This window comes from Polyodon spathula, chromosome 5 (assembly GCF_017654505.1).
Source record: "Polyodon spathula isolate WHYD16114869_AA chromosome 5, ASM1765450v1, whole genome shotgun sequence".
NCBI classification, from domain to species: Eukaryota; Metazoa; Chordata; class Actinopteri; order Acipenseriformes; family Polyodontidae; genus Polyodon; species Polyodon spathula.
Genome location: NC_054538.1, coordinates 55,882,981 through 55,906,131, shown reverse-complemented (window position 1 = coordinate 55,906,131; position 23,151 = coordinate 55,882,981). Strand labels below are relative to the sequence as shown.

General features: G+C 37.0%; 1 protein-coding gene across 4 annotated transcripts in view; it reads right to left on the bottom strand.

Annotated features, from left to right (window-relative positions):
- The window catches only part of LOC121316068 (signal-induced proliferation-associated 1-like protein 2), a 150,329-nt gene that overhangs the window by 19,782 nt on the left and 107,396 nt on the right, over positions 1 to 23,151 (bottom strand). For all 4 annotated transcript variants that reach the window (XM_041250804.1, XM_041250805.1, XM_041250802.1 and 1 more), the window contains exons 12-16: positions 22,025 to 22,134; positions 21,750 to 21,853; positions 17,465 to 17,868; positions 10,015 to 10,165; positions 601 to 820 (exon numbers count right to left, since the gene is read on the bottom strand). In XM_041250804.1, the coding sequence (XP_041106738.1) occupies positions 601 to 820; positions 10,015 to 10,165; positions 17,465 to 17,868; positions 21,750 to 21,853; positions 22,025 to 22,134 (989 nt within the window). The remainder of the gene's footprint in view (positions 1 to 600; positions 821 to 10,014; positions 10,166 to 17,464; positions 17,869 to 21,749; positions 21,854 to 22,024; positions 22,135 to 23,151) is intronic.

Below are 23,151 nucleotides of genomic sequence, written 5' to 3'. Positions count from 1 at the left end.
CAGATAGTTAGTAATCACACACGATAAACAGGCTTCACCCAATTAAAAGTGAAATTAGCTTCAGAAAAATAAATCAATCTAGATAAGAATGGTAAGTTGTTATGTTAATAATGTAGAAGTCTTTTTATTAACCCTTTGCTAAAAAATTTGCCATGGCGACAGTTAGCTGCTCCAAGACAAAGGTGAGGACACTTAAAGACAAGGTCAGTTTACAGGTAATGACTGCTGAGCAGGATATTAATGCTGTTTTTAAAAAAAAAAAAAAAAACCTTTCAAATGTATTTTTAGGTTACATTTTCTTGGATAGTTTAGGGTGCTTGATATTTAAAACATGCTTCAAGATACTAAATAACTATTATCTTTAAGAGGGCATGTACCAGAGGATAATGACCAGCTCTTCTACGATCCTTAATGGCAGAGACAATCCGTTAGTTTAAAACGTTTTCTAATTTACGTGGAATCTTCATGTGGAATGTCAGTTTATGGACTAGAATGGATTAACAGATACAACCAAGTACAACATCATTTACTATACCCAATTAGACTGGTCAGAACAGTTTCCATCAAATAAAATAAAAAAAAATGTAGGTCAGCACTTACTTCTTAGGCTTGATGCACCAGGGTTTAGTGTCATTCTGGGCGGTAGAGTGCTGTGGTACGGTGGCGTAGTGCTGAACAGAATATCGTTTGGCAATACTTGGTCAAGCATTGAACTTCGAGAACTGGCATACGAGGATCCTTTTCTGCTACCACATAAACTCTCATCCGACAGAGTGCGATACAGAGATCTCCTTGAGGACAGGCTGCCAGAAGCAGACATCTGATTTGGGGGAAAAAAAAGATGTATAACACCTTGAAACTTCACCGGTTCTGTATCATTACTGGGGGAATACAGAATCAAACCTGAACCTGGAACCTGTACAGTAGGCTACCCTACACAGGGTAGTCTTATTTATTTATTTTACTTCAGGCAAAAACAAATTAAATAAGATACAACAAATAAACATGCCAGTGTTTAAAACACTCACAGGACATCCACAGAATACATGTGGGAGTGATGAAAGGCAGGCAACCCATAATGTAGGGCTGATGTACGAGGGCTCTTACCTTCTCTTATACCACGTTTCCCTCTAAAATGTGGGATTATATTTCACTGTTGTCATAGTGTGTGCCTTTTTTGTTCAACAACCAATGTATATGCTTCTTTTTATTTGTTTATTTAAAATGTGTCTGTCATGGCAGACTATATACTGAAAAAGTTAATAATATATTAATGAGAAATCAATCAGTGAAATATAGGGTATGCCAACACCTCGTTACTTAACAACTTAAGCAAGACTACTAGTAGATTGTTAAATGATTGGTGTCTAATGCACCTACCCAAGCATGTAAGCTGTACGTTTCTGAAATGTCTAAACAATGCAGCGTTACAATGTATTAATCTTGAAATGTAGTAATCTTCCAGTAACAGGATGTCTGATAAGGTAGTTTTGATAACCCCTAAGCCTTTAAGGTCAAAGACCAGAATTATTACATTAACCCTTGGACTTCAGAGTTCACACAATGCTTGTTTTCACTTCTTGGATAAAGCCTTGTGGAAAAGTAATCAGATTTGCTAGTGATAGAAATCAACTGTGGATGTAATTGGCTGTATAAAACAAATTGGGTTTTACCACACGTCATCTAATATTGTTTATTTAAAAATAAGTAGCGCAACTTACTGAAAAAAAGTAATATTTTCAAAAACAATGCAAAGCCAAAAAAATGTTTTTATTCTCTCTCTCTCTCTCATATATATATAACTAATGTTTGGACAAAATATATATATATATATAGATCTCTATATATATATATATATATATATAAATATATATATATAATATATATATCATATTAAATACACACATTATATATAAAGCCATATAGATATATATATGATATATATATTATAGATATATATCATAATATATATATATATATATATCATGTATGGTCACGATAATTTGTTCAGATTGTGGGGGAAAGTGTTAACCCCATGGAAAAAGGGTACCTTGGAATAAATATGACCTTAATTTAAAAGGTAAGGAATTAAAATGCATTAAAAGGTTTTTGTTTTTTTTTCCCATTTATCTACACATCCTACTCTTCAACTTCCAAGTAAAAAAAAGATTTTAGAAATTTGTGGAAAATTAATTAAAAATAAAAACTGAAATTGCTTGGTTGGATAAGTGTCCACCCCCCATTTTAAAGCAAAAGACTCAACCATGAGCACCAAGGTGCTTTCAAAAGAACTCCGGGACAAAGTTGTTGAAAGGCACAGATCAGTGGATGGGTATAAAAAAAAAAAAATATCTTGGATATCCCTTGGAGCATGGTCAAGACGATTATTAAGAAGTGGAAGGTGTATGGCACCACTAAGACCCTGCCTAGATCAGGCCGTGCCTCCAAACTGGATGACCGAGCAAGAAGGAGACTGATCAGAGGCTAGCAAGAGGGTTAGGGTTAGGGTTAGAGTTTTAGTTTCTATAGCTTAAATTACCTTTGGGAAACATAAACCAACAAGGCAGTCAAAGTGAACCACTAGAGGCTAAATTTAGGAATAAAGAAGGGAACAGTCACCAAGGAAATATATTTTAAGATCTCGGAACACAGCGGCTTTTAAACTACTGTATGCAACACCTGGAGATAAACATTGAAGTCAACTTTTTTTTAAAGCTTTCAAATCATAAATATACTGTAATCAAGATGTGAAAAGCACTTCAGCTTAAGGCTGGTGTAGATTCACAAAAGACTGCATAATTACTTACATCTGGTTTGAGAAACCAAGTTGATTTAACCCAAGAGGTTATACTATTTTGTGAAATACTGTAAGGATCCTGTTTTTATAGGATCACAAGAAGGGAACTCTGTGAAAGGTGGCAATTTCCTGGTGCAGCCATCGTAAAATCTTGCAGTTCAGGAAGCCATCTATAATGACCTGCCAGTTTTAAAGTAAAATCAATTTACATCCAAATCACACTGAGTATTTTTGCTTCACCGTTTTGCTACCTATTCTTGCAAAGTACAGCTCTTTTTTTAATGATCCGAGTTTATCAAAGAGCACAATTCAGTAATTGGTGGAATATTCCATTTTCTCTAAAGCCTGAAATACTAAAACAAAGGTTTCCTAACTCTGAGACAGCATTAGCTCACAGGACAGTGCAAGGTCACAGTGTCTGGCAGCTTCTATTCAGGGACAGTGTATGGCAGGGTTTTGATTTTAATTTCAAATGACTACATTCTAATATCATACCATTCTGCATTGATTAACAGGATGAGATGCACAGCAGTACTTGAATGACAATGAAGTAAATGAATTAAAGAATAACTGTCAGAAGAAAGTACAAAATGCTTTCTGTTGCAAGATATGTTTAAACAAAAGGAACCAAACATAAAAATTCTCTGGTGGTCCAGTTTTAAAAAGAAAAATCCAAAATAAACATTGAATCCACAATACATTTTAAAAAAATGTCTGACCATATCTTCAAAGCAAAAAAACCAAACACACAAAAAAACTGACAAACACTACTCTAAACAATTAAGGCTTTAGGGACATTTCATGGTGTGTGTGCGTGAAGTGTCACAATTAAACTGAACATCTGAAAACTATGTTTATTCAGCCCCCCCCACCCCCTTATTGTGGGAGAGAACAGTGGTATTTTAATTAAAAGCATACTGTGAAAAAGAGAGAACTGCCAAAATGGGATGGTATTAAAGCAAGTTAAAAAAAATAAATTAAAAAAAAGTATTTGAGATAATAGTGATTATTGTGATCATTTTAAGTGATAATAATCAATTGAAAATGGAATAATCATGCAACGTCAAGTCAGATATTTGCATGTCACCGTTACTTGATTATACTTGTTTGGCAAATCTCCAGGCACTCTATATCTGGTTGTGACAAATACGATTGTTGTGACATATTTGCATGCAGAGCCCAGATGAGCGTAATCACTTGTTTGTGTTGTAAATATGCTAACATGTTAGCATGAGCTTAATAGTTAAGGCAGTGAAATCCAGTATTTACATCTAAATCCTGTCAAGGCAAAGAGTAAAACTGTCTACTGAAGTCATTAACTTTACCATATAACATTACATACAGGTTATGTGTGGGGGAGAGTGTGTGCCAACACAGGATATGTGTTGAAAGTTGAGAAAAAATGATAGAGAAATTAAATTAGAAACCAACATTACAATACAATATTTTAACCTTGACGACCATTCCAGTCACAAAATCTCATGCTTTTGTGTATTACTCCAAATGTGTAAACATCTTAGACATATCTTGTATTTACACTTATCTTCAACCATTGGGACTCTTAAGTCTGCATCAGTATGATATATGTATGATTATACTCAGAGAGTATATGGTAGGTCAATATATGAAAAATGTACTGCATTTTAAAAGTAAGTTGTATATCGAAGTATAGGACAGAAGAGGAGGAGGGGTAGGACAGAAGAGGAGGAGGGGTAGCGCTATACATAAGAAACAGTCTTGAAGCCCAGGTGTTAAACCTGGACAAAGAAAATAAAACAGAATCAATATGGGTCAGAATAACAGACAAAAATTCAAAAGGCATAATAATAGGAGCATGCTATAGACCGCCAGATTCAGACGGTGAGCACAATAACCTGTTATACAATGACATTAGAAATGTGTGTAGCAAAGGAGAAGCCATACTAATGGGGGATTTCAACTTCCCCCAAAATAAAATGGGAAAACCTGGTGGGTAGCGCGAAGGATGAAATAGAAATGGTGGAAATGACAAATGACTGCTTCCTAACACAATTTGTGAAGGCACCCACTAGAGGGGAGGCATGCCTTGATTTAGTCTTTTCAAATAACGAAGATAGAATAACTAAAACAGAGGTCAGAGAACCACTGGCAAACTCAGACCACAACATGGTCTCATTTGAAGTGTTTTTTAAATCCCCAAAAGTAAAGACTAAAGCTAAGGTTTACAATTTTAGAAAAGCAAACTATGAAGGTATGAAACAGAGACTAACAGAAGTAGATTGGAGTAAAATAGAGAAAACACCCACAGAAGAAGGATGGTTGTTCTTCAAAAATGTAGTACTAGAGGCGCAAAACAATTATATCCCTAAAGTAGACAAATCTAAATGTAAAACTAAATTGCCAAAATGGTTTAATAGATCAATTAAAAAAAATATTCAGCGAAAAAAGGCACTTTACAGAGCATTAAAAAAGGACCAAAAAGAAAGTACGCAGAAAGAGTACATGGAACTGCAAACGCAAGTCAAAAAGGAAGTTAGAAAGGCCAAGAGAGAAATAGAAATAAACATTGCTAAGGGAGCTAAAACCAATTCCAAAATGTTTTTCCAATATTACAACAGCAAGAGAACATTCAAAGAGGAGATTAAATGTTTAAGAGATACAAATGGCAAAATCGTAGAGGAAGAAAAAAAAAAGCAAATATGTTAAATGATTACTTTTCACAAGTTTTTACAAAGGAAGATACTGACAACATGCCCCACATGTCATCCAGTTCCTATCCAGTTTTAAATAACTTTAGCATAACTGAGGCAGAAGTGTTAAAGGGACTAGGAGCTCTTAAAATAAACAAATCCCCTGGGCCGGATGAGATCCTCCCAGTAGTACTCAAAGAAATGAAAGAAGTAATTTACAAACCGCTAACCAAGATCATGCAGCAGTCTCTTGACACAGGGGTGGTACCGACAGACTGGAAAATTGCAAACGTAATACCGATCCACAAAAAGGGAAACAAAACTGAACCAGGTAACTACAGACCAGTAAGCCTGACTTCTATTATATGCAAACTTATGGAAACTATAATAAGATCCAAAATGGAAAATTACCTATATGGTAACAGGGTACTGGGAGACAGTCAACATGGTTTTAGGAAAGGGAGATCGTGTCTAACTAACTTGCTTGATTTTTTTGAGGATGCAACATTGATAATGGATAATTGCAAAGCATATGACATGGTTTATTTAGATTTCCAGAAAGCTTTTGACAAAGTCCCGCACAAAAGATTAATTCTCAAACTGAACGCAGTTGGGATTCAAGGAAACACATGTACATGGATTAGGGAGTGGTTAACATGTAGAAAACAGAAAGTACTGATTAGAGGAAAAACCTCAGAATGGAGTGTGGTAACCAGCGGTGTACCACAGGGATCAGTATTAGGTCCTCTGCTATTCCTAATCTACATTAATGATTTAGATTCTGGTATAGTAAGCAAACTTGTTAAATTTGCAGACGACACAAAAGTAGGAGGAGTGGCAAACACTGTTGCAGCAGCAAAGGTCATTCAAAATGATCTAGACAAGATTCAGAACTGGGCAGACACATGGCAAATGACATTTAATAGAGAAAAGTGTAAGGTACTGCACGCAGGAAATAAAAATGTACATTATAAATATCATATGGGAGATATTGAAATTGGAGAAGGAATCTATGAAAAAGACCTAGGGGTTTTTGTTGACTCAGAAATGTCTTCATCTAGACAATGTGGGGAAGCTATAAAAAAGGCTAACAAGATGCTCGGATACATTGTGAAAAGTGTTGAATTTAAATCAAGGGAAGTAATGTTAAAACTGTACAATGCACTAGTAAGACCTCATCTTGAATATTGTGTTCAGTTCTGGTCACCTCGCTATAAAAAAGATATTGCTGCTCTAGAAAGAGTGCAAAGAAGAGCGACCAGAATTATTCCGGGCTTAAAAGGCATGTCATATGCAGACAGGCTAAAAGAATTGAATCTGTTCAGTCTTGAACAAAGAAGACTACGTGGCGACCTAATTCAAGCATTCAAAATTCTAAAAGGTATTGACAGTGTCGACCCAAGGGACTTTTTCAGCCTGAAAAAAGAAACAAGGACCAGGGGTCACAAATGGAGTTTAGAAAAAGGGGCATTCAGAACAGAAAATAGGAGACACTTTTTTACACAGAGAATTGTGAGGGTCTGGAATCAACTCCCCAGTAATGTTGTTGAAGCTGACACCCTGGGATCCTTCAAGAAGCTGCTTGATGAGATTTTGGGATCAATAAGCTACTAACAACCAAACGAGCAAGATGGGCCGAATGGCCTCCTCTCGTTTGTAAACTTTCTTATGTTCTTATGTTCTTATGTTCTTATTTACCAATTGATGAGTCTTCTCAGGAGTATTGAATTCCTCATTTTCCACTCCATAACTGTTCAATAATGCGTTCACATTTTCCAGGTTTGCTAGTATTACTACCTGTTCTAGCACACACAAGCTCATTTGGAAGCCAGTCATTACACTGGATTTTTGACATATGAACTCCAGCCCTCTGAGGATGCAGCTGAAGCCAGCGCAAGGCAGCAAAATACACACAGACCATTGTTATAGTACTATCATGCATTCAGCATACCTCCTCTGATTAATTTTCCAAAATGCTGTAATCCTTATGCCTAGCTCATTCTCTGCACACAATAGTACAGTTAGTGCTTCCTCTCTGGACATGTTGTTGGAAAGTGTTTTAAATAGTAAGCAGAATACAGTGTCTAAATATAGCTCCATTGTATGCACTCTTTGCAGCCTTTCCTGGCTGATAATGAATTCCAAGTGTAATTAAATAAATTAGACTTAAAAATGATAATGACTTAGATCAACCTTATGGCCATGGTACTTTCCAGGCTTGCATCTATACAGTGCCTATAGGAAGTATTCATCGCCCTTGGACGTTTTCACAGTTTGTTGTATTACAACCTGAAATCTTGATGCATTTTCCTTTGATTCACACAATGTACTCAACACTTTCAATGTATGAAAAAATGAGGGGGTGGGGTGGGCTGAAAAAACAAATCAATTAAAAATAAAAACCTGAAAAGTCTTCATTAGATAAGTCTTCATTAGATAATCATTCCCCCCCCCCCCCCCCCCCCCTTTGCTATGAAACTCCTAAATAAGCTCAGGTGCAACCGACTGTCTTTAGAATTCATACAATAAGTTAAATGGAGTCCATCTGTGTGCAATAAAAGTGGTTCACATGATTTTAGATTAAATACACCTGTCTCTGTAAGGTCCCACAGTTGGGTAGTGCATTCAAAGCAAAAATACTACGATGAAGACCAAGGAGCTTGCAAAACAACTCCGGGATAGAGTTGTGGAAAGGCACAGATCAGGGGAGGGGTATAAAAATAATTCAAAAGGCATTGAATATCTTTTGGAGCACAGTCAAGTCGATCATTGAGAAGTGGAAGGTATGCGGTACCACCCAGAATCTGCTAGAGCAGGCCATCCTCCCAAACTGAGCAGCCAGGTAAGAAGGGCATTGGTCAGAGAAGCCACCAAGAGGCTAATGACAACTCTGAAAGACCTACAGCGTTCCATGGCTGAGATGGGAGAAACTGTCCATGGGTCAACAATAGCTGAGGTACTCCACAAATCTGGCCTGTATGGAAGTGTGGCAAGAAGAAAGCCATTTCTGAAAAAAACCCATGTAAAATCCTGCCTTGAATTTGCAAAAAGGCAAGTGGGAGACTCTGAAAATATGTGGCAAAAGATTATGTGGTCCGATGAAACAAAAATTGAACTATTTGACCTAAATGCAAAGTGTTGTCTGGTGCAAACGCAACACAGCACATCACCCAGGCATCATCCCTAATATGAGGCATGGTGGTGGCTTTTCATCGGCAGGGACTGGGAAGCTTGTCAGGGTAGAGGGCAAAATGGATGGAGCTAAATACGGGCAAATCCTTGAGGAAAACCTGCTTCAGTCTGTAAAATACCCAAGACTGGGACAGCGATTCACCTTTCAACAGGATACGTGGCAAACAATTCCAAGCACACAGCCAAAGTGACACTGGAGTGGCTTAAAAACAAGAAAGTGAATGTCCTAGAGTGGCCCAGTCAATGCCCGGACTTTAATCCGATTGAGAATCTGTGGCAAGACTTGAAGATTGCTGTCCATCAACGATCTCCATTCAACTTGACAGATTTTGAACAATTTTGCCAAGAATGGGCGAATGTTGCACGATCCAGATGTGCAAACCTGGTATAGACTTGCCCCAAAAGACTCACAGCTGTAATTGCTGCCAAAGGTGGTTCTACCAAGTATTGACTCGGGGGGGGGGGGGGGGGGGGGGGGGGGGGGGGGGGGAAGGAATACTTATCTAACCAAGACATTTCATTTTTTTTTTATTTTTCATTAACTGCTATTTCACATTAAAAATGCTCTTGCCTCTTCAAAGTGTTGAGTAGGTTGTGTGAATCAAAGGAAAAAAATTCCATTTAAATGAATCAAGATTTCAGGTTGTAACACAACCAACTGTGAAAACATCCAAGGGGGGTGAATACTTACTATAGGCACTGTGGCTATATAAAACAGGAAAATCTCTCACCCAATATATACTTTAAAGCATATAAAACACTACAGTGAGTAACTGTCAGGATATGCGTTTAAAAGAAAATTCAGGCTGAGATATGTCCACAGTGCTTACATTTACACTAAATAAGTTCAAATGGGAACTAGAAAAATAAACTAAAATATATCTTGGTTGAAATAAACCACTCTCTGAAGGAGATAACGCAATCAGACTTATTTTATCACTGGAATGCAACTGGGCTGTATGTCCAGTGCTGTTGTAAAATTACATTTTATTCCATTTCATAGTGTGAAGGGAACAAAGCCTTCTTAAAAGGATAGCCCTAACAAGCAATACGATGCTCAAAAATGTGTTTTCATGGTAAATTCATTGGTGTGGTGTTTAATAACGGTAAATTATTAATAATTAACAAAATTACTATAGCTTGTATGCAACCAGAACGTGCATGTATTTTCAGTTAAGCCAAAAGCAGTGGTTCACAGATTTTTAAGGTGACTGTATCCCAGCATTATTCCTTCTTATGCTTTTCTAGCAAGCTTAACGTTTTTGTGGTCTACTGTTTTCGATGATTTTTGAAATACCAATGGGTTGCCTGTGCAAATTGTCTGTGACAGGTGTACAGACTAAAGTCATGACTAACCTTCCTCCTGCTCTCTTCCACAGGGGGGCTGTCTGGTAGCATCATCTTCAGAAAATCCTCCTTGGTAAAGCTTGGCTGGCGCTTAGTCTCTCTTCCGGGAGTCTGGAGCTGACAAGACATTGGCATTTCCGTTGCATCACCATATAGTCTCCTAAGAGAAATACAAGTACATAAATATTGTCATTCAAAAGTAAAAAGAAATGTTTGATTGTTAAGAAAAATTAGCCGGGTTAGCAGCAACTATTTGGAAGAATGTTTAAATATCTTCTTATTCCTGTTTTGATGTCATGAGCAAAGGTCATTAGGTTAATCATCAATTAATGTTAACAGAAAAGCAAAACAGGGTTTGTGCACCGTTTGTAAAACACGTAAAGAATAAAAGTACAGCTAGCTTATTCTTTTTTTATTTGGATTGGAGTGCATGTTCGTGTATTTGTGTTTCAGTATTTAACTTACCGTTGGGTCCGAACATTTAATAGCAAAATAAATCAAATAAAATTTAATTCAAATATCTACTTATCTGCAGTATGTATTAATCCCAATCATGCTGTTTGTTCAGTAACTTGTTCATTTTGTGTTCAAAAAGTTAAAGCCTCCTTCTCCTAGCTTTAGAGAAGAGATGCGACGTGCCTATGATATGCTTAAATAACGTTCCTGAAAGTAAATCAAACTGCAGGAAGTTGTTTGATTTCAACTCACCATTCAAACCAGAGACTAGTCGCTATAGTATTGTAGTTACTGTATTGCTGCTGGACAGCAAACCTTATTCTCGATGTATTTTACTTTATTTGCTATACTACATTTAAATAGAGAGATAGGACAGGGAGGAAGCAGACTAGTCACAGTCACATTCAGAGGGCGTGTACAAGAACAGAGATTCTTTCAAAAAGCAGAAAAAATACACAAATGCTGTATTTAAATATTTTTTGGGTGGAAAGATTTGGAACAGTGATTATACGTGACATTTCAGGTCCTTTATGAGATATTTAAGCCCTTGTATTGACCAATCAGGTTAAAGGAAATCTCTGATACATTTTCTAATTTTTTGTTTGTTTTGTTAAAAGAGAATAGTGGTGTTGGGACATGGGAGGATAAAAAGTGAATTACTGGCACCGGTAGCTACAATGATGTAAATATGAAGGTTCATATGCAAATCTAAATGAGAAGGATATTGTGACTGTTAAATATTTTTTCCCAAACTTGACAGGTTTGGCTGAATGGTGACATCAGGTCAGAATGCAGGAAGAAACACCAAGGCAGTACTGCAGGGCAAAAGAAGCTGTGGCACCGTTTATTTTTTAACACAATATTAACAAAAAACAGTGCTCACAGAGCAAAAATAAAGGTTTTAACAAAAAACAAAAATTATGAACACAATACTACTGTGATCAGACTGGGCAGTAGCCTTCACTGATCATACTTATTATTCTTACACGCCTCTCTTGCTCACTCCTTCAAAACACCCACCCAGAGCAGGGAGAACTGCAGGCTTATATATCGTGGCCAAGGGGTTTAACTAGCTAGTAATTATTCTATTACCCCTCGGCCACAATCTGCACAAGTTTATTAAAGTGGATGGCGCTTCCCATCCATGCGGCAACACAATACAAAAACACATGGCTACACCGTTACATAAATACAATAAATAAATCATAATACAAGGTAAATACAAAATATGTACAGAGGCAGGGAGGATCCCATTCTTCAATAAATACAAACTAAAAACAAAACAATATCGTGGCGGATGGCACCTCACTCATCCTCCACATATAAAAACAAACACATTTCATGTGCAGGGCCCCTGTGCAGTTGCACTGGCTATTCCTCTGCCACTGACTGTACATCATCATGGCAAATCATCTTACGGTTGAAAGAGAAACAAAACGAGTTTTTGCGAATCGGATCTTAGAACCGTCTAGCCTAAGAGCCAGCATGCTGTAGCATGTGACTATCACATGGTAAGGAGAATGCCTGGTGTCATAAGAGTTCAACCATAAAGATTTTGACAGCTTAATCGAGGGATTTAAAGTATGCCTAGTTTAAACCAGATCTGAAGGCTGGAAAACACCTATGCATAGAATTGTGAAACAAAGAACAGCTGGACATGTATCTATGCATGACAAGCTTTTGTCATGTACCTAATATTCCACAATTTGTATTAACTTCTTGGGGTAATTGCACACTGTGTATTGTTAGTCAAATGGAAAGAATGCTATATACCTCAACACATGTTTTTCTCTTTACTCCATATGCTTTCTATGCACACTCATAAAGAAGAATAAATGGGATGAATATTTACATGATTGACAGGTCTATTTTTATAAACATTACAATGTACAGTAATGGCAAATACCAACCTACTGATAATGTAAACTGAATTGCAAACAGCAGTTCTCCAGGCAGGTTTCAGCAGTTGGTAAATCAACCACCAAGGTCACAGTCTAGTCTGGATTTGTCCCTTGAAGCAGTCCATCACTTGACAGGATGACAGTTAAGCACTTGGCATGCGACTGAGAAACTTGCATTTAAAACGTGCTTCGTCTGCTAGGTCAGTGGTTTTAGACTGCAATTTGTATTATTGCTCTTAAATCTCAAAAATGTAAATCACAATTTAAGGCGTTTTTAGCAGTATTTGAAGCAGAGCTAAGCAGACTAGTAATACAAAAAAGACTAGCAAAATACCAAGGTTTATTAAAAGGTGTTAGAACCCATGTTTTTTAAAAAAAAAAAAAAAAAAAAAAAAAAAAAAGTGCAACTCCCTCATTGTTTTCCTGTTGATTTAACACTTTTTTTTTAATTTACTTCTGAGGATCTAAAATATAGCAAAAACTGGAATCCTATTACAGCTACATGCTACAGCAGTGGAAGTTCTTAAACAAGCATGCCTCGATAATGTTAACTGACCTAGTGACCTGCAGGCTCTATTTGAAAAAGGCTCCTGTGCAGACAATACTGGATATGAAAACTGATAGGATGACATATGGCATGGAAAAGACACACTGGAATGTCAATGCCATGCAGGTCACCGATGTACACTTGAATGCCATAATCTCATGGAAAGACATACATAACTAAATAGCCACTTAGTGAAGACCTGAAGCAAACTTATGGGGCCTCAGAAATAAAGATCATCTTTCTGATGTATGGAATACCCCAACTAGCCAAGCCAGCAAAGACATATAAGAAATCTAGTAATTTTAAGAAATTTTCAAAGCAATGAAAGGTCAAGAGCCTACCTCACACACAAGCAAAAACACACACTCACGCCATCACAAACACTATTAAAAGGAGCAGGGTGTTATTACAACCTAGGATCGATTTAAAATGAAGTATGTTTCTAAATATTTCAGAAGCAGCACTGGTTTATTTGTGGTTTTTAAAATAAATTTCAGCTATTTAAAATAAATCAAATTAGCACAAGCACTGGAACTAAATAAACAATCTTGACCAGATGGCGCTTCCACATTTCAAGAAGTGACATAGACAGGGGTTCAATTAACTGGTATGCAGGTAAGCATGCAAACAAATTAAGAAAAATGCGAGCTTCCATATTGTTCTTTAGGACACAAAGGTGTACAGTCAGTACATTTTTTAACAGAAGAGCATTTTTCATAAGGGCATTAAGGGCGCTCACGCTTGCAAGGTAAGCCACACCTGCCTAACCTCTGCGTTTTTCCCAGTGGCTCAGGGTCTCTGGGCTCTGTCAACAATCTCCAGGAGGGTTCCAGTTTAACTACAGTCCCTCCCTGCTTGCGCTATTATTGGCTGTTTCAACTTCATAAAAAAAAAAAAAAATGGAGTGAAAGGTGGAACCACGTTCATAACATCAATCATTTTCTTTAAATGGGCACTTGAAACAACCAATGACAGCAGGGATCTCTATTAAGCCATCCATTCAGAGAAGAGGGATGCAGTTATGCAGCATGGCATTAAGCAAGCTTGCTGACATTTCACTTCACAAACTGACCAGCGGTGAGAAGAGGTGTCGATGCTGAAAGCTATTACATTTAAATGTAAGTTTAATTAAAAAAATACATTTACGTAACCATTTTACTTAAAATACTATATTTTTCACCCTCAGTTATATCCTTATATAAATACTGATGTGCCATCAGGCTAACGTTTCAACAACACTAATAAAGTGACAAAGTGGGTTTTTCTTTTGAATCCCCAAGATGGTGATACGGTGGTAGGATATTGAAATAATGGAGATGATTTGTTAATTGTAATAACCAGAAACCCAAACTCCTACATAAACATTCAGAAACTATTGTTGTGGTCTCTGACACTGCCATCCCAATTCTCTGAACTGTCAGAGGAGGAGGAGATAGAGCTAGAGAGCGACTTGGATGATGACCCCTAATTTTGGTGTGTAGCAAACCATTTCTGCTGGTACTCCCGTGAGAACCTAATGGTAAAAGTTATGTGAACCCCTGAATAGAAATTTATAATGAAGGTCACACACAAGAAGGATCTTATACTGAAATTCTAAAGTTGTGACCCACATTCTAGCATGCCTCTCCATGTGTAGCCTTCGTTAGGACACAGAAAACACGAGCTACAAAGACTAGGACGGCTGGTTACAAAAATAGGCATGCGATACATAGACAAGGTTTATTTTCATTTAATTCATCTATATAGAGTCCATCCTAGATGATAAATTAGCACTAAAATCAACTAATTTAAATTCAGTGGATTTATGACGATGCACGTTGCATGTAACAACTGCCACTTGACATGTGTATCATATTGGTTGTTCCTTTTTATTATTTATTTTTTTACTACTGATAAGATACTAATTTAGATTCCCTTCTGCTTTATTCAGTTTTTACATTACAAAAAGTGTTGTGAAACATTAAATCCATGTTCTTATTTTTAAACAAAATATTTGGAAACCTTGGACAAATTTCTAGAAGAATAAATCAGGCTCAGTGAAAAGTTACAGATTTGAAGTCATATCCATAATAAATTACTGCAGTGGTTCACCATAGCCCATCTGTTCTACATGTATTTTCCATTTCACACCTCACCTCCCACATTCTGTAATGTCAGACTCTTCAGATGGTGGGCTGCCCTGAGTTTTTTTCCACCCTTTCAGGTACTTGCTGACAGCGCCTTGTCGAACTTGCTTATGACCCAGAGACCTGCTGACTGCTATTCTGAGACATTATGAAGACCTTGGAAGTGTCCAAGGAAACACTGTTCTTTGAACTGCGTGTGGAAGGACTTCCTGAGTGGTGCGAACTGCTAAATAGAACAAACAGAAACACACAAAGGAGTTCAACACAAATGCTGAACAGACTAGTACACCCAGCTATGGCTTCAAGCAACACCAATGTTTTAAAGCCCAGCCTGAACCACACGCTCACTGTGCACTACTGTTTCACAGACTTTATTTTTACTTAAATTCTGGGGAAGCCAATGTATCAAGCTGGACGGCAGTACTGTCCTTATTCACATACAGTAGTTTCCTAGGTGCAGCACAGTAGGGTTGGGGATCCAGTACCAGTAGTATCTTTGAGAAGTTATGCTAATGAGGGCTAAGAAAATGATTTAAATCCTTGTAGTTATGCAGCTCAAGAGGAAACAACCACAAAAATCACCCTATAAAAAACAAAACGCACACGGACACAACAGGAGCCTGTACTTACAAACAAAATATTCACAAACGACGGGAGGTTTTGTTTTCAAATAAACTGTGAGAATGAGACTGTAAAGGAATGGTTATGGATTCAGGGCATGTCATAAACAATTTGCTGTGCTTATGGCAGTGCAGTGTGATAGGGCATATAGAGCTGATGATCAAACACTCATCTGATAATATCACTGTCACTTGGTCTTTGGGCTGCTGACCACATTTCCTTTGCAAGGCACAGACAAACATCAGATTAAAAGAATGCTTCAAATGTTTGGATTTTAAACACAATGATGTACAATATGTTTGAAACTGTCAGGTACTTTAGTCTCAGTACACTAGTGTGAATCAGGCTACAATACCCAGGGTTGGTCTATGAGTAAACACCCACTGCCATCATGTGTTCTTGGACCTGTCATATGTCATAGATTGTATTGTATGATAAATTATTTCATCTGCTTATGAATATGTCACGTCATAAAATTAAACTACTGTAGTAAGGCATACCTTTAAAAATCAAGACCAATTGCCACATCTTTAAATTTCAAACTGGAGCATCTATATTCTAATCCAGCATGTGGATCTGACAAAGTGAAGCACAACTCGTCAAAAAAGTAGTACTAGACAGTGCACCACAAAACTATGAGCTCATGCAGAGGTTACAACAGATAATTTACTATAGAAATGTTTTGCACTAAAAGAACAAGAGGGAATAAGATTACTCCTGTCCTTTTTACAGAATCTTGTTAAGAGCATCTAAACCACTTTTAACCACTTTTTAAAAGTAATTATACTTTGTGGTTTAGCGCTGTTTATATACCTTTTTCTTTTATAACAACGGTAACCTGCAGCTATAAATGCAGCTCAATGAAACAGGGTACAGTAGAACCTGTCCTATCCAATTTAATTGGTTCCAGGGGTTCATCAGATACATGAAAATACTGTATCTCTGAGGGAGGAGTTATATTACATTGTAGTTGCTTTATCCATATCGTGGCATTATAGTGCCAGGTACATCAGAGTGTAAAACACCAAAGTACAGTACTGCATATTTATACAAAGAAAATATGCAACAATTATTGCAAAACAAAGCACTGGAACAATGTATAAGGCAATTTACTATACTATATATATATCACTGTTAAGTGCATGTTAAATGGCTTTCAACAAAAAAAAAAAAAAAATCAGTGAAAAAATCATGGTTTCAGCTTTTTAACTGTACAGTAATTAACCCTTTGCTATCTTGTTCTTGTTTTCTTTTATTGAACATGGTTAAACTGGGCAGCTTGTTTTACGTGAAGTGACCGCATGTAAAAAGTGAAACTGAATTCTCAAATACACCATCTTTTTTTTTTTTTTTTTTTTTACCTGCAACTGAATCCATTCTGTCCTGCAAAGAGCTGAATGTACTCTTTTAGACCCATAATATGTGCATGGATCAGTTTCCCTCTGTACCGTTCAGTTGGTTGCAGCATGTGTAAATGACACATGCAAGAGCTCCACTGGTTAATATAGGGTATTGTATCTTACAGGATCGGATAGGTTCTACTGTATTGAACTTCAATAGTTATGTGAATTCACATACCCTTATATCTTATCTGTGCAGAAAACAAAAAATAGACTAATAAATTGTGAACTGTACATTGCATTAGTGTTATTACTAACACTACAGAAACAAAAGAAAACATTCTTATTACACTACCAAAAGAACACCAACATTCAAGCACACCATGTAGTTTTCATAGCGCAATAATTAAAAATCTTATGCAAGAGAGAGCTGTACATAGTAAAATTGACAGGAGGCACAATATATACCTGGAGTGGGATGAGATTTCACTGAGGTCTCCGATAATTCCTTCTGTAACGTGGCTGGCTGCTATAGCTGCTATAGCAGAGGCATAGCTCTGGACATCGAACAGGTTGGCTTGCTCTTCCTCTGGCCCTGCATCTTCTTGATGATCTGCCCACTGTATCATCTGCTCAGCCCGGATGTGTTGGGCTGCCTGGCTGCCTACCAAATGCATGGCTGCCATAGCATTGGGTGGGATGCATGGGGCGGTGTCAATCCCACTGTCGGTTGAAGCCCCTTTAATGTAAGTTAATCCCAGCGTCTCAGGATCCATGAGATCCCCTGAGCCAAAGTGCTTGTCATCACTGTTGCTCGACGCATTGCTTGATAAGGTGTTGCTGCTGGAATGACTGGAATTTTTATCTCCACTCTGCCGGGAAAACAACAAAGCATAATCATTTGTAAACAAAAACATTTTTGGCAAGGATATGGAAATGTAGAAAGGGCACAGTTCTTCACATTTCACAAATGTAATTTCTAAGGAAATTAAGGCCAGATTATTGTGTCCAATTACGAATCAATGATTTCCCACTGACTTTGTACAAAGAAAAAATACATATTTTGGTGACATTTCATGAAAATGTGCAGGGGTATCTACCAAAAAATAAAAACATGTTGGTTTAGGTATGTAATTTGCAACACTAGCTTTTATAACAGAATGTGCCCTCCACTAGTTACAGTCTATAACAAACATTCTTCTTACATAGTTTTTTGTAGTTTGAAGAAAGTACAGATGGAAATTAACCCATTTTGAGACAGCTGTTATCCAAGAGTGGCACACTGGTATTCAAAAATTTCACTGCATGAAGAACTCTGGTATGCTTCCCACTGTGCTGTGATGTTTAAGGTACAGTCACTCATTTTATTCAGTTATGAGCAGTCTTAATTGTCAAGGCACTAAACAAATAAGTATTTTGCAATATATGCCTACTGTGACCATAAAGCTAACATTAGTGGAAATAACCAGAACAAGCAAAGACCATTAACATTGTGTCAATACTGAGAAAATGACGAAGGCAAGTTGGCCAAGAAATGCAATAATTAATGTTTTTCACAGACAAATAGAAAGTTAAATTGCAAGAGTCAAAAACTTAAATTAAGAAGAGTTAGTTATCTGATAAACAAATGCCATCCTGCCAGAGACCACACTGCTCTTGAAAAATATGACACGTTATCATTTCTGACACTGAAATCTCCCAAATTTGATAAGATTATTGTGAGATAAACATGCTTTATTTCAAATAATATTCTTTGAAAATTGTGATATATAATATTTAAATATCTTTAATTTTTAATAAGATGGACTAAACAAATAAATATGTATATATAACACACACACACATATATATATATATATATATATATATATATATATATTATATATAATATATATAGATATATATATATTATATATATATAATACAAACACACACACACACACACACACACAATGCTGAGAAAGTCTGTGAACCCAATAGGATTTTCACACATTTCAAACCTAAAATGTCAATGGACCTTAAACTACAGTGGCTCTCAAAAGTATTCACCCCCCACCTCCCTTGGACTTCTCCACATTTTATTGTGTTACAACATGGAATCAAAATGGATTTAATTAGGAGTTTTTGCCACTAATCAACACAAAAAAAGTCCTTAATGTCAAAGTGAAAAAATAAAATCTACAAATTGTTCTAAATTAATTACAAATACAAAACAGTAAATAATTAATTGCATAAGTATCCACCCCCTTGAGTCAATATTTGGTAGAGGCACCTTTGGCAGCAATTACAGCCAAGAGTCTATTTGGATAAGTCTCTACCAGCTTTGCACATCTGTATACTGCAATTTTTGCCCATTCTTCTTTGCAAAATTGCTCAAGCACCGTCAAGTTGGATGGGAACCTTTTGGTGAACAGCAATATTTATTTATTTTTCACCCTTATTAGTGAATGGTAAATAGAAGGGTTCCCGCGGGCGAGCGCCCTATTAACTTTATCACTTGGAATGTTAAAGGGCTCAACCACCCAGTTAAATGAAATAAAATTACTAAGCCATCTTTTACATCTAAAAGGTGGGCATAGCTTTCCTCCAGGAAACTCATTTTCGTACCACTGATCAATTTCGTATTCGTAGGGGATGGGTGGGGCAGCTGTTCCACTCTAAATTTCATTCCAAATCCAAAGGGGCAGCAATATTAATTCATAAAGATATCCCTTTACTGTTAACCAAGTAATCGCTGATTCTAATGGAAGGCATGTGATCGTGACAGGCAATCTCTGTAATACCCCGGTGATTCTGGCCGACATTTACACTCCCAGCTGGGATGATAGCCAAGTTACTTTCATCTTTGCCAGACATTCACACCCGCCATTTAATCCTTGGAGGTGATTTTTTTTTGTGTCTTGATCGCTCATCTACAAAACCAGCCTCTCTTTCTAAATCGGCCTTAGCCTTACGTTCCTTTCTTGACTAGTATAGGGTATCGGACCCATGGAGATTTATGTGTCCTACCGCTAGGGCCTACTCTTTCTTTTCTCCTGTCCACCACTCTTTCTCCCGCATAGACTATTTCCTGCTGGACAATAGGCTTCTTTCATTGGTTAAAACCTGCTCCTATCACAGCATTGTGATCGCTGACCATGCCCCTGTATCAGTAGAGCTATCCTTCCCTGACTGTTCTTTTTCTCGTAAGACCTGGCGGCTTAACCCCCTCTTGCTTTCCAATGGAGAATTTGTCCGATTTATTTCTTCTGAAATATTTTTTTTTCATTGAAACTAACTCCAGCCCAGAGATCTCCAATTCCACCTTATGGGAAGCCCTCAAAGCCTATCTGCGTGGGCAAATAATTTGTAATACCTCTAGAGTAAAAAAGCAAGAATCTGCCAGACTTCCTGAACTTACTGACCTTATTTTACAACTCGATAAGCATTAGGCTTCTTCCCCTACACCTAACCCATATAAGGGGCGTCTTCAGTTACAGACAGAGTTTGACCTGCTGTCCATTAAATATGCTGAGCAGCTGCTTCTCAAGTTCTGTCACACTGCATATGATTTTGGAGACAAAGCCGGTCAATCCACGAGACATAAATAACACCGTGTAACAATTTATTTTTTTTTTGTTCCTGGGTAGTAAGTACAGTATAATAGTAAATCTCAAAAAACTACTCACTTCTAAATCTTTTGTAGTCATTTTTGTATTACTTTAGTATAAATACATGTTAATTTGGATTCATATGTTGTTTTTTTCTGACTTTATGTGAACGAAAAGACACACATTTGCCCGTTTTCCCATTGGAAATAGTGACATTTTGAAATATCACTGTCCTGGTCACAAAAGCAAAGTTTGTGGGGAATAATAGCCATTTTCTATACTTTTGAGGCATAAGCAATTAGGAAATAACACTTACTACCCAGGAACAAAAATTGTGTTACATAGTGTAATGAATTTGTAAAGTTCAATCCTCCTTTATTTCTCTCTTTCATAACCTTAATATTCCTACTGTCGACCAACAGTCCAAAACTGCTCTGGAGGAACCAGTCTCTCTCCCAGAGATAGAACAAGCCATCAGATCTATGCAAAGTGGCAAATCCCTTGGTCCAGATGGATTTCCTGTGGAATTTTACAAGAAATTCTCTGCTTCTCTTTCCCTGCTGCTTTCTTGTTTTCAGAGATTCACTCTCTTCAGGAATCCTCCCTCTTGCACTTTCTCAAGCTTCTATATTTCTTCTACTGAAGAAAGACAAGGATCCCCTACAATGCAGTTCATATAGGCTCATCTCTCTCAACGCTGATTTTAAAATCCTCTCTAAGGTCCTGGCCCATCATCTTGAACAGGTCCTTCCCTCTTTAATCTCATTAGATCAAACTGGTTTTACACAGGGAAGAAACTCTTTAATTTACACAGACTACTCAATATAATTTACTCCTCCTCATCCAAATTGCCTCCAGAAGTCCTTGTGTCTCTTGATGCTGAAAAAGCATTTGACCGTGTCGAATGGAATGACCTCTTTGCCACACTTGAAAAAATGTGGTTTTGGCCCTAATTTTATTTGGATTAAACTGCTATATGCATCCCCGTCCGCATCTGTTTGTACTAATAATACACAGTAAATTTTAAAGTATAATCAAACACTGTAGCACATGGAAATTACCTGACAAAAACTCTTCCATACATTAAAAATTGTTCTAAAAAAGCCTAATTTGAATATGGTAATTTTTCAACTTAATATATATTAGTACTAAAATAGACTTACATGTGAAAATTTGTTTGGTGAGTCTTTCCCACTTGTTTCCTTCTGCAGGCCTTTATCTTTCAACGAATTTAATATCTTGGTGGATGGTATGTGCCACTTTGCATCTGTAACACAACACATGAAACACTAAACAAATCTCTTTACAATGTGAATTTCAAATTCAAAAAGGAATTTCCTTGAATTCTGAAGTAAACATTAACCACATCCCCACCACACACACATACTACAGCAATTTCCAAACATGCAACTTGAGATGCCAATATTAAACAAGTTACCAGTAGACCTGGTCCTTTCAAAAGTTCCTTCCCTCTCTCGTGGTCCATCGCCATCTGCCAGATTGCCAGATGGCTCGCCTGGGTAATCATGCAGAACAGGGGACTGACACCTTGGGAAAGAAATAGGATCTGTCACAAGATGTTTTTTTTTGTTTATTCTATACAAAGTAATAACAGGGAGGGAATAGTATTTTTTATCAACAAGGAGGCAATGTACCTTAGAAATTGAGCATATTTTGAGGTAAACCCCTCCCCCTCCCTGCTTTATAGAGATCTAATAATTCCTAATTGCAGTCTGTCACAAGCCTTCAACTTAAATACTTCCTGGCAAATGAACAAGAAAGGGCAAATGAATTACAATATATTGACATGCTTTATATTCTGGATATTAATCCTACTTAGAATATATAGTATCACCAAAGAGTATTAAGCCTCTTACCTCAAGTTTTAATACCTAGAATTGTACATATTGCAAAGGAGACAATGCATGTGAATGGCAATACTTCAGTTCTATATCTGCTGGTGCAGCCAAGCTAGACTTTTATGGACAGTGGCCCTCTCTCAAGCTGCTTCCTGCTGTATGGCGTGCCACTGCCTACTGCCTTTTTGCTGAAGTTTACATGTCTGGAACTTGTTATATAAATACCTGGATAGGTTACATGATTGAGGCTAAATTACTTCATGTTGGTCAAATGCGTCAGGTTAAGGATGGTCATTTGAAAATGTGGCAGCAATTCAAATCAGTGAAGTATATGTACTTAGCTTTACTGGAAATTAATTTTACACAATTGAACCAAACTGTAACAAAGATTAAACACGTTCTGGTTAGTTTACAATGTTGTAATACTGTCACCTCTGCCAACTGAGCTCAGACTTTTAGTGTCCTCTGCAGCTGTAAAGGCACAGCTTTCATTGTCTCAGTTAACAAATTCATTTCATCATTACATATATTGCATTTTCTTCGTCAAGGACACTGTTCTCTATATGAACAGAGTTCTAACTCAGTACCGGAGTGGAGACATTAAATGTTAACTTCTTGACACAAGCAAAGGTAACAGTGCCAAGATTTTTGTAAACAAACAGGAACAAAAAGGACATACATTAAAAAGGTGTGCTGCTGTTTAAAG